The sequence below is a fragment of the Hoplias malabaricus genome, chromosome 7, assembly GCF_029633855.1.
Source record: "Hoplias malabaricus isolate fHopMal1 chromosome 7, fHopMal1.hap1, whole genome shotgun sequence".
Classification (NCBI taxonomy): domain Eukaryota; kingdom Metazoa; phylum Chordata; class Actinopteri; order Characiformes; family Erythrinidae; genus Hoplias; species Hoplias malabaricus.
The window spans coordinates 10,385,680-10,398,289 of record NC_089806.1 but is presented as its reverse complement, the minus strand read 5'-3'; the positions used below and the strand labels follow the sequence as shown (position 1 = coordinate 10,398,289).

Below are 12,610 nucleotides of genomic sequence, written 5' to 3'. Positions count from 1 at the left end.
ATATTAAAAAGGATATCTCTCTTCTCTCTTAAAACTACAACAGAGGGAACCTTACACTGTAAATGTTAGTCAGAGACAACGAAAAGACGTTTACAGAAAGGGATGCAAAGTAAACGCAGCCAACTAATTTCCTTGCCTTTCATCTGAACTGTTCTTTGAATAATGCCCAAGATTTTAAAGAAATATATAACCAACACTGTAAAGAAAGAGAAGATGTATACACTACATGCCCAGGATGTTGTGGACCGTCTTCTTTATTAGTGAATTTTTACTTTAAAAGTTTTCCCACTTGTTCCAGCGTCTTCCCAAAGGAATAGTGAACTAATGATCTGTTATTGTCGGATATTGGAGGGAGCAGTTGTCCACAACCTTTGAGCCATAGTGTATATCACCCAGCTGTACAGAAAATAATTGTTTATTAGACGTTATATCGGTTTGTAAAGTACGCAAGTGAGACACACACTTGAAGCAAAGTAAGTTCAATGCATTAAATATATAATTATATATATATATGTTTTCTTCAGTGCAGGCATCGACACAAAGAACCCTCAACGTCTAAATCCCATTATAAACCTGCTTTCTCCACAGACTCTCCCTCATAATTTGGTTCAGACAATAGTGCCAATAACTCTCCGGGCGTGTGTTCTAGTTGCTAAGTCACCTGAAGTTTGGTCATGCAGAGTCGCCGTACGAATGTTTTCAGAGAAACTTGAGCTAAAGCTGATGAGGTCCCTTCAAAACACTGAGAGGAAACAGGAGCAGAAACACAGAGGTGAGTACTGACTAGTTACATTTACTCCAGGACATGCATTTCAGTAAAATAATGATCGATTTGTGCGTTCCTGAGCATTTTCAAATAACTGTATTTCTACTCAAGTATATCAGTGAGCCAAGGAATCAATCTGCAGTTCATATTCAGCCTCTGATTCTCTTTCCTGTGTGTAGTGTGATGGTGTGGTGTTGTTGTTGTTGTCGCTCCTGCGCTGAGATGCTTTCGGTTCTAAGAAGTTCCACTGACCACAAAAATCGCTAAGGACCTTTTTCTGACTGAAACTTGAGTTGATTTTAGGTAAAGTACTTTTAGGCAACAGCACCTTCAGTGGAGAATGAATTCAGACTCTACACGCCTCTGCAGAAATGGATCAGCACTAAATTCCACTCAGGAAATAATAAAAAAAAGTAAAAAATGATTCCCAAAAAGTAATAATAATAATAATAATAATAATTCAGCATTATCTGATCAACGCTTCTGCTCAAGTGATACAGCGACGGCACTCACAGGGCATCAGCTTCCTGCACAAACAAGAACAGCTGAGAAATGCAGCACATACTCTACCTCATTACAGTGTTGTTTTAAACTACGTTTAATAAAATGCTCGATAAACTTGTACTGACACTGCATTCAGGCTCTAAATACAAAACCAGAGATGAAATAAAACAAGTATCAACTCTGTAGCTCCAAAACCACCACTACTAAAAAAATACTCTACATTACAGAAAAGTTGCATGTTTTAGAATTTGGCAGAAATATTTCCGTGCCCTTTTTTTATCTGATTTTTTACTCGTTTTCCAAATCTAAATATTATAAAAGCTTTTGGAAAGAAAATATTTAATTTTCAAAATAACTTAAATACATAAATTACTTTAGCCACAACATAATTGGAAGTGGCAGACATGATAAACCAGGGGTTAGAGGAGTGGGGTGGGAGGGGAGAGGGGATCTTGGTTCATTGCAATAGTAATAATAATAATAATAATAATAATAATAAATGTAAATAAAGTTCTAATTATTGGGCCAACAGCTGTGTTTGTAGTTTGAATGTGTTTTGTTGCACCAAAGAGAGGGGCACTCATATTTCCATACAGAGAAGCTTTGGCGTGCACACACACACACACACACACACATATCGCCTTACAACACACATATGCAGTGGCCTGAAGTCAGAGGTTAGTTGCCACGGTAAGTGGCAGTGAGGGCTCAAGGTCCAAAGGTGAATCAGTCAACAGCAAATTTCTCATCAAGGTCTAGGAGTGTGTGTGTGTGCGTGTGTGTGTGTGTGCGTGTGTGTGTGTGAGTGTTTGTGTGTGTGTGTGTGTGTGTGTGTATTAAACAGCAGACACATCTCCTCTGCTTCCTTTGACCATCCAGATACATACACAGCAATATAAGGCCCCCTTTAACCCATTTTAAAGATTGCACCATTTCTCTGTTTTCTTTTTTCTCTTTATAAGGACGACTCCACCTCCCTAGGGAGGGTTACATCCTTGTCGGTTTTGGGTGCGGTAGTGGTCTCCAGGGACTCGCTGATGACTTCCAGTACAGCCTCCTGCCCTGTGGTTGGTGTTGTTGACGCTGTAGATGTTGCAGGTGCACTTTCAGGGGCTTTGGATCCGTCGGCGGAGCCACAGCAGAGTTTGAGTGCGCACTGTGTCCTGCAGGAGAGCTCACAGAGCGAGGCGCGGGACTCCGAGTTGACGGTGACGAACTCCGGCTGGATGGTGGTAGCGTGGATGCCTTCGTCATGGAAGAAGCCTTTGATCCTCTTGGCCACGTCCATGTACGCTGTGGGGTCATGGCACTTTATGTGCGCAGTGGCAATGATGCGGCTGCCTGCCAGTTGCCAGATGTGCAGCTCGTGCACGGCCAGGACGCCGTCGAGCTCTCGGAGCCTGGAGCTGAGTCCGTGAATGTCGATCTGTTTGGGAACTGTCTGCAGCAGGATGAGAGCTGACTCTTTTAGCAGAGGGTATGTCGTGTACATGAGGATCCCCACCATGATAACGCACAGACTGGGGTCTAGATACAGCACCCAGCATGGCCCTGCCATGGAAACGGCCTCTGGGTTACTGTTGTTGTCGTAACCTTCCCGAAACCCTACAGAGGTGGTGTTGAGATGCTGGTGGTCCAAACATTGACTGTCCACACAGGGGTTAATGCAGGGAACGCCTGGTTCACACGGCTGCCACACAAAGCTGAAGATAATGGCATTGATCACAACAATGACAGAGCCCAGGGCATCACCAAGAACGTGCAGGAAGACCCCCCGCATGTTCAACTGTGATGATGCTTCCTGGCTGCGTTCCTGCTCGATGTCGTCAAACGCTGTGTTGCCGTTCAGCTGCACATCCACACATTCAGCCTGTGATGAGTCTGTGAAAAGAGTACAAAACTATTAGGACACAAAGTATGCAAATGTTTCAGTGATTTCCCAAATAAAACGCGGCTGTATTTCAGTAGGGCGGCACGGTGGCGCAGCAGGTAGTGTCACAGTCACACAGCTCCAGGGACCTGGAGGTTGTGGGTTCAATTCCCGCTCCGGGTGACTGTCTGTGAGGAGTGTGGTGTGTTCTCCCTGTGTCTGCGTGGGTTTCCTCCGGGTGACTGTCTGTGAGGAGTGTGGTGTGTTCTCCCAGTGTCCGCGTGGGTTTCCTCCGGGTGAGGAATATTTCTTCCATATTTCCATATTTCTGCTAATATTAAAATAAAGAGGCAATAAACTCTGCAGCATCTAGACGTTTTAGGTCTCGGTTTGTGAGCCGTTATTTTACACCACGTGAGATTTGGGTGTTAAGCATCATCATAGTAGACTCTGGTTAATTATTCAAAGATTACGACTGCATTACAAGCAATTCAGATCCAATACCAGGTGTATCACATGCCAAACCTGCTGCTATTACATCTGTGAGTCAGAGCTGAACTGTGTCTGAACTGTGTCCTGAAACTAAAACTGTCTCTGGGACCTGTGGGACAAATCTTCAGACACTGGACTGGTGTTTTTATCTTTAATTATATAGAATTTAACATTTCAAATATTCCTACAGCCTTAATATTTAGTTTATGGTGTGTTACATGATTAATAACTAAAATGAGAGTCTGAAATCTGTGCCAGTTAAAAATATTAATGTCATTTAGAAATGACTAGTCATTGGTAATTATTAGGTTCAATGCCAAAGTAACATTTATTTCAGCACATTCCTATTGGAAACTGAGAAACAGGATGTAAGTTTGTAACAGCAAAAAATGTTGTGGGATGCTAGAAGCTGCTGTAAACTGAGACTGCAGTACTGTTTACTATTTGAAGTATTTTAAGAGGTCATTTTTTCCATGTTAAGGGCCAAAGGGTTCAGTGTCACGATCGCTTAATGATTCTCTAACTGACTCATCTAATGTTATTTCAAACAACCTACCCCCAAGAAACATAATTACCCTCACTCACATGGACGCTAAATACATTCATACAGCTACGCAGTGACCCTAAGTGCAAATGCAATGGAGTGATATTAGAAACCTAGTGATCTAAAGGCTTTAATAAAGGATGTATAATCTGTATTATTAACGTGGAACCAAATCCAAGCCTGATGAATACAAATTCTATATTAAAATAACAGGGCCTCTAAGCCATCACAGCCGATCATGAATAAGCAAATGAACAAATAAAAAATAAGTCTCACAAATCAGGAAAAGCATTTTAGTGCTGTGAGAACTACTGGCTCTTGCTGTGGGAATAAATATATAGTCTCCAACAAACATACTTTAAGGGACATTCCACTACACATTCATAAATCCTGCATAAATCTGTGGATAAGTCAGTTATATATAAAAAAAAAAAAAGGAATGTGTTGATATGAAATGATTTTAGAGTAAATCAGGTGTCAGGTGTCTACATCTTAAACCTTGTATCTGTTATATATATATATATATATTATAGTGTGGTGTGTTCTCCCTGTGTCTGCGTGGGTTTCCTCCGGGTGACTGTCTGTGAGGAGTGTGGTGTGTTCTCCCTGTGTCTGCGTGGGTTTCCTCCGGGTGACTGTCTGTGAGGAGTGTGGTGAGTTCTCCCTGTGTCTGCGTGGGTTTCCTCCAGGTGACTATCTGTGAGGAGTGTGGTGTGTTCTCCCTGTGTCTGCGTGGGTTTCCTCTGGGTGCTCCGGGTTTCCTGCCACGTCCAAAAACACATGTTGGTAGGTGGTGGCGACTCAAAAGTGTCCGTAGGTGTGAGTGTGTGAGTCTGTGTTGCCCTGTGAAGGACTGGCGCCCCCTCCAGGGTGTGTTCCCGTCTTGCACCCAATGATTCCAGGTAGGCTCTGGACCTACCTACCCCTGAACTAGATTAGCGGTTACAGACAATGAATGAATTATACATTTACATATACAATATAATTATACATTATCTTATACTTCACATACATTGCCCGGTTTTACTTCTGTTGTGCCGAATGTGCAGATGACATGTCTTCAAACCAAATAGCAGTAACATTATGCAAATTAGTGAGCCAGTGGTGTCAGCCCCACCTGCCCTTTCCCTCACCACATTCACCTGAGCCCCATTAACCTTCTCGCCTCGTAGGTGTATATATGCCATCATGAAAACGAAACCACCAGTGCACCACAGACCTGCCCACGTCTATCAGTCTCCCCACGTCAGTCCATCACACTTCTGAGCAAATGAGTCAGCTGAAGATACGGGGTATGAATAATGCAGAAAATTAGAAATAGCAGTGGAATTTCCTTGGGACTTTTGCCATGGCACTGATCACACTCATCTTAGTTTTGCAAAGTTACTTATATTTGCAGCGTGTAGAATTCAACAATGATTAGAAATGATCTAAAACACCAACTAAAATTCAGAGCTCGAAATCAGAGATGCATGAAGTATACTATCACCCTCCCGCAGTAGAAGCCAATTAAAGACTGCAATCAAAGTAAAAGTGCCTTCCCCAAAAACAACTTGAATAAAAGAACCAAAATATCAGCTCAAAATAGTCCTTAGGTTCTCAGTGAATGTGCTGTTGTCAGTGGAACGTCTCAGATCTTCCAGCATCTGTCAACGCCGGAGCTGAATTGGGTATCAACGTATTCTTCTCTTCAAGGCTACTCTTGGTCTAAAACAAAAAGCTAAACTCCCACATCGGTGTGGCCACATCACAAAACAACACAACACCATCACAAACACAGGGGCTCCTGGAACAGAGGGGAGAGGAGTAATGTTCTTCAGTTAAATGCCAGTGTTAGGTTTGACAATGAAAAGTCCCCAACTCTGCTCTAAAGGCCAACGGTGTGATAACCGTTAATATCTGAGGCCACTGTTTAGACCTGCTGTATTTTCATAGACTGAGACATGAACCCAAACTACTGTTACACTGTTTTTATTACTGAATTATGCAATAAAGGCGTTCCCCTTGTTTATCTCTGCACACGAGTTTAAACTGGAATAGTGATACAATTTACAGGAACAGACTTTATACAGTAGATGGCCAAAGATTACAGAGGTCGGCTCATCCAACGTTTGTCTAAAATGAAGAGTATTTACAGGGTGTTTGTTCTCTTTTGCCGTGAGAACATTTTACACGGGATAGTGGAACACTGCAGTGAGGATTTGATGCCATTCAGTGTGTGGGGGAGGGAGGGAGGGAGAGAGAGAGGAGAGAGAGAAAGAGAGAGAGAGAAAGAGAAAGAAAGAGAGACAGAGAGAGAGAATGAGAGAGAGAGAAAGAGAGAGACAGAGAGAGAGAGGAGGGAGAGAGAGAGAGACAGAGAGAGACGGGGGAGAGAGAGACAGAGAGAGACATGGGGAGAGAGAGAGAAAGAGAGAGACATGGGGAGAGAGAGAGAGAGAGAGAGACATGGGGAGAGAAAGAGAGACAGGGAGAAAGAAAGAGAGACAGAGAGAGAGGAGGGAGAGAGAGAGAGAGAGAGAGAGGAGGGAGAGAGAGAGAGACAGAGAGAGAGAGAGGAGGGAGAGAGAGAGAGACAGAGAGAGACGGGGGAGAGAGAGACAGAGAGAGACATGGGGAGAGAGAGAGAAAGAGAGAGAGAGACATGGGGAGAGAGAGAGAGACAGGGAGAAAGAAAGAGAGACAGAGAGAGAGAGAAAGAGAGAGACAGAGAGAGAGGAGGGAGAGAGAGAGAGAGAGAGAGAGAGACAGGGGGAGAGAGAAAGAGAGAGAGAGACATGGGGAGAGAGAGAAAGAGAGAGAGAGACATGGGGAGAGAGAGAAAGAGAGAGAGAGACATGGGGAGAGAGAGAAAGAGAGAGAGAGACATGGGGAGAGAGAGAGAGACAGGGAGAAAGAAAGAGACAGAGAGAGAGAAAGAGAGAGACAGAGAGAGAGAGAGAGAGAGAGAGAGAGAGAGAGAGAGAGAGAGAGAGAGAGAGCGAGAGAGACAGGGAGAGAGAGAGAAAGAACGAGAGAAAGAAAGAGAGACAGAGAGAGAGAACGAGAAAGAGAGAGAAAGAGAGAGAGACAGGTAGAGGTAGAGAGAGAGAGAGAGAAAGAACGAGAGAAAGAAAGAGAGACAGAGAGAGAGAGAGAGAACGAGAGAGAGAGAGAACGAGACAGAGACATGGGGAGAGAGAGAGAGAGAGAGACAGACATGGGGAGAGAGAGAGAGAGACAGAGACATGGGGAGAGAGAGAGAGAGAGACAGAGAGAGAGAGAAAGAACGAGAGAGAGAGAACTAGAGAGAGAACGAGAGAGAAAGAGAGAGAACGAGAACGAGAGAGAAAGAGAGAGAGAGAGACAGACAGACAGAGAGAGACGCTAGGCTGTTTGTGTGAGAGAGACGATACCAGGCTCTGTGAGTGTGTATGAGTTTCCTCTGATGACTGACTAAGCTCTGTGTGTTATGGATGATGGGAATGTGTCACAGAATGACTCAGTGTCCCAGCTGGCCAGTTCAGCATGTGTATTCGATAGGAGGCAATTTATATCCATTAACGTGCTCCATCACCTCAGAGAACACAGATCTACCGCTCCACTGCCCAGCGCTGTGGGCTTTGTACTCCTCTAACCCACACTCTGCATTGAGCATGTGCATTAAATCAAACCCTATTCTCAGAAGGACGAGGAACCCACAACTTCTCACAGAGAAGAAGATATTGTGCAATGTATTTTCATTCTGCAGAAGCGTGAAGGATCTTCCTCACGTGATTTCAGAAGAGCTCACCCAGCACTTCTTCTGAAATGAAAGATGTTAATACAGTGTTCGTTCACAGATTGCTGCATCATCAGTCATCGAGAATTGTGAATTTGGATTTACTGCGAAACAAAACCCACAAGCCCCTTTCAGACGTTCGCAGAGACCCAGGACATGAACCCAAATATTATCCTGACATTGTCCCACCAGCTCCTTAATGCAAAGTCCTGGTAAAGTCTGAGTGAGCACGTGTGAACGCTCAGGACCATCCATCCATCCATTATCTGTAACCGCTTATCCAATTTAGGGTCGCGGGGGGTCCAGAGCCTACCTGGAATCATCGGGCGCAAGGCGGGAATACACCCTGGACAACACAGGGCAACACAGACACACACACATTCACTCACACACTCACGGACACTTTCGAGTCGCCAATCCACCTGCAACGTGTGTTTTTGGACTGTGGGAGGAAACCCACGCGGACACGGGGAGAACACACCAACTCCTCACAGACAGTCACCCGGAGCGGGAATCGAACCCACAACCTCCAGGCCCCTGGAGCTGTGTGACTGCGACACTACCTGCGCCACCGTGCCGCCCCGCTCAGGACCATTCACACTGAATTCATGCTGTGTCACCTGCGCACGCTGCACAGGCACCGCCCCATTCCCAAACACAGAGAGCATGTATGGAATGGCAGTTCATAAGTTCATATCCAAAAATGGCTCCTGTCCGTTTTAAATAAATAAAACCAGTGGTTTGAAAGTGTGCTGCGTCTTAGAGAGCAGGTGCTTTAGAGTCGTCCCTCCTCCTCATCCAAGTTCAATCAGGCTTCTTCAAGTACTAGGCCACTCCTACTCACCCTATTATAAGGTAATATTTGTTACTATTATGGACTATTCCCTTAACATTTACTAAAGTACTAACCTTATAACCAGGTCCTGTTTCTATACTATTCCCACATCTATCACTGAGTGTAGACCCACTACACGTACTGTACAGTGCATAGACTTATGGTGTGTATTATGTAACAGAGTGTATACAAGTATGGTATGTACTATGTGACTGGTGTAAACTCTATTAATGTCGTTTCTGACATTATCAGGGCAATTTTTAGTGTGTGTGTGTGTGTGTGCTTACCGGTCCTCTCCCTCCTCTGTTCTGGGACCAGGTTGTTTTGTGTGTGTGTTTTCCGGTCCTCTGTCTCGGGAGAAGCTTATTGTGTGTGTATGTTGTGTGTGTATATTACGTATGTGTGTGTGTGTGTGAGTACCAGTCCTCTGTCTCGGGACAAGATTGTTGAGTGTGTTTTGTGTGTGTGTTCTGTCTGTATGTTGAGTGTGTTTATGCTGTGCTTGTGTGTGTGTGTGTTTACTGGTCCTCTGTCTCAGGAGAAGCTTGTTGTGTGTGTGTGTTCTGTCTGTATGTTGAGTGTGTTTATGCTGTGCTTGTGTGTGTGTGTTTACTGGTCCTCTGTCTCAGGAGAAGCTTATTGTGTGTGTGTGTGTGTGTGTGTGTTCTGTCTATATGTTGAGTGTGTTTATGCTGTGCTTGTGTGTTTACCGGTCCTCTGTCTCAGGAGAAGCTTGTTGTGTGTGTGTGTGATCTGTCTGTATGTTGAGAGTGTGTATGCTGTGCCTGTGTGTGTTTGTGTTTACCGGTCCTCTCCCTCTTCTATTCTGGGACCAGGTTGTTGTGTGTGTGTGTGTGTGATTGTTTGTTTGTTTTCCGGTCCTCTATCTCAGGAGAAGCTTGTTGTGTGTGTGTGTGTGTGTTTGTGAGTACCGGTCCTCTCAGTCCTCTGTCTCAGGACAAGGTTGTTGAGTGTGTTTTGTGTCTGTGTGTGTTCTGTCTGTATGTATGCTGTGCCTGTGTGTGTGTGTGTGTGTGTGTGTTTTCCGGTCCTCTGTCTCGGGAGAAGCTTGGTGTGTGTATGTTATATGTGTGTGTGTGTGTACCGGTCCTCTCAGTCCTCTGTCTCAGGACAAGGTTGTTGAGTGTGTTTTGTGTCTGTGTGTGTTCTGTCTGTATGTATGCTGTGCCTGTGTGTGTGTGTGTTTGTTTTCCGGTCCTCTGTCTCGGGAGAAGCTTGTTGTGTGTATGTTATATGTGTGTGTGTGTGTGTGTGTGTGTGTACCGGTCCTCTCATTCCTCTGTCTCGGGGCAAGGTTGTTGAGTGTGTTTTGTGTGTGTGTTCTGTCTGTATGTTGAGTGTGTGTATGCTGTGTGTGTGTGTTTTTACCTGTCCTCCCAGTACTCTGTCCCGGGACCAGGTTGTTTGTTTCCTCGCTGTTATTACAGCTGCTGTCGGTTTTGTTTCCCTTCTTGTTCTTCTTGCCGCCGTGCGCGTGCCCGTGTCCTCCCCCTCCTCCTCCGTGCGAGTGCCCGTGTCCCCCTCCTCCATGCGCGTGCCCGCGGAACATGCAAAGGCCGACGAGGTTGAGCGCGAGCCCCGCGGCCCCTGCCACGAGCACCACCCGCGGCGACTCAATGGCGTGCGGCTCGGCGAAGCGCGAGGCAGCCTCGAGCAACACGGTGACGCAGAGCGCGCTCAGGAACACGGCGTTGACGAGCGCGCCCATCACCTCCGCGCGCACCCAGCCGAACGTGTTACGGTCGGTGGCGGCGGTGCGCTCAGAGAAGCGCGCGGCCACGATCGCCACGACGAGCGCGATAACGTCCGACAGCATGTGGAATGAGTCGGAGAGCATCGCGAGCGAGGACGTCACGCGGCTCACCACCACCTCCATCACGAAGAAGGCGAACGTGAGCGAAAGCATGCAGAGGAGGCGCGCGCGCGGCGGCTCACACAGCGACGAAGGCGTCGACGACGACATCGCGAAGTCAGGGTACGATCCGAGGGGGGACGCGCGTTTAGGAGCGAGCTGTTATCTGATTCTCTCTCTCTTTCTCTCGCCCTCTTTTCTCTTCCTTCCTTTTCTCTCTGATTCGACGTCCTCGCGCAGCCGGTTATGGTCCTCGGCTGTTGTCGGTTGCTGTGTTCCCTTCTTCTGTGTCCTCGCGCAGCCGGCTACGGTTACGACCCTCAACAACAGCAGGCACGCGCTCTTATAACAATGCAGAGCTGGCGACCTCCGGTTTTCTCTCTCCCGCGCTCCTCCTCTCGCTTCTCTGCGCGCGTCCCGATTTTCCGGTTCTCTCTCCGATTCGGTACTCTGCGAGCGGCCCCTCGTGTGCTCAGTATCCGTGCGGCTGCTTTTGCAGACGGATCAAAACTTTGCACCCGGACCGGCAAAGTTTCCACACGGAACCACAGCGGCCGGCGCAGGCCACGCCCACAGCATCACCGGATTGGCTGGAGCGCAGGGACCGGGGTCAAATTACACACCTCGGACACAACCTGAAACGGAAGGGACATCCCACAAAAAAAAGTACAAATTCGGCATGATTAAACTGAACAGAGCCCATGACCCCCTCTTGAGCTTCAGAAGCGGCTTGTTAATCAGCTCACCGCTTATATTAGTTGTGTTGGGGGCACAGGAATCTCTAAAATGTGCCGAGCAGTGGCCCAGCAGGCCCAGGACTGAGGACCACTGAAGTGAACAGAGGAACTGAAAGTGGGGTGGTTGATATGAAACTTGCTGAGTCACAATTGTTGAACGTGATGGTGAACTGAAGATATAAAACGACTGAAGATATAAGATCAAATGTTTATGACCACATTGACCTGGTGCCTGAGACACTGTTTATTATAGTTTTAAGATTTTTGGCTAGAATTAAGCTCAAAAAAGCAATGTCACTGAGTTCAGATTTTTCAGATTTACACTAATTCTACCATCTTCATTGTTCCACACAAAACTTTCAAGACTGCAGAGGTTCACTGGTGTTTGTGGAGAGTCAATACAATGCTGTATTTTTAATGTAGCCATGGAGACGTCTGGTTCCATTCACTATCACTGTAAAGAAACCTAACTATACATTTATCATTTGACACTGAACCACTAAAATACTGGTAGGGTATTTATTTTTATTAATTATAGGTGCCCCCTGCCATGTGGTAGCACATCAAGCGAGTAGTCTGTAAACCCAAAGTCCCTATAGGAAAGTCTTGCCACTACACATCTATCTTGGTAACAACCCCCTGAGCTGCTATTTGCAGTCGTACAAAAACAGACCTCTGTCTTTCTTAAGAGAGAGAGACTTGTAAACACAAAACACAGTGAAAACAGTAACAAATCATATACAAACATAGTATGGGCGAGACTCCATACTTGACCAAAGGCATAATATCCCTGCTCCAGAAGTCATTATTAATTAACTATTAAAGCCTTTTGGGAATTTAAATTGTAAATTTGAAAATGAATATGAATTCTAATAGTAATTCAGAATCATGATTTATTATCTCATAATTATGGATTATATCTAGGGTGACCAGACGTCCTCTTTTACCCGGAAATATCCTCTTTTTTAGACTTAAAAATGTCCGGGATTTTGTTTTTCTAGAGTTTACATAGAACTTCGAGAAGCGTTTCGTTCACAAACTAGTCCCGCCCTCCCCTACTCCGATTGGTTCGCTTGAGTGAGAAGGGGGCGTGGTGATGTAGCCTAAAATCTTCTGATTGGACGGTCTGACTGTAGAGCTACCGTTATTGGTCGATAACCTTCTCTGTAAACATTTAATTGGTCAGTCTGCACGTCAGTGGTCCTTGTTTACGTCAGGCAAAGCTCATG

The 12,610-nt window shown here is 45.7% G+C and overlaps 1 protein-coding gene across 1 annotated transcript in view; it reads right to left on the bottom strand.

Annotated features, from left to right (window-relative positions):
* The window catches only part of slc30a1a (solute carrier family 30 member 1a), a 12,331-nt gene extending 1,158 nt beyond the window's left edge, over positions 1-11,173 (bottom strand). The window contains exons 1-2 of the mRNA XM_066676883.1: positions 10,161-11,173; positions 1-3,151 (exon numbers count right to left, since the gene is read on the bottom strand). The exon at positions 1-3,151 is cut by the window's left edge and continues 1,158 nt beyond it. Coding sequence (XP_066532980.1) covers positions 2,226-3,151; positions 10,161-10,755 — 1,521 coding nt within the window. The 5' untranslated portion in view covers positions 10,756-11,173 and the 3' untranslated portion in view covers positions 1-2,225. The remainder of the gene's footprint in view (positions 3,152-10,160) is intronic.
* Between the last annotated feature and the right edge of the window lie 1,437 nt (positions 11,174-12,610).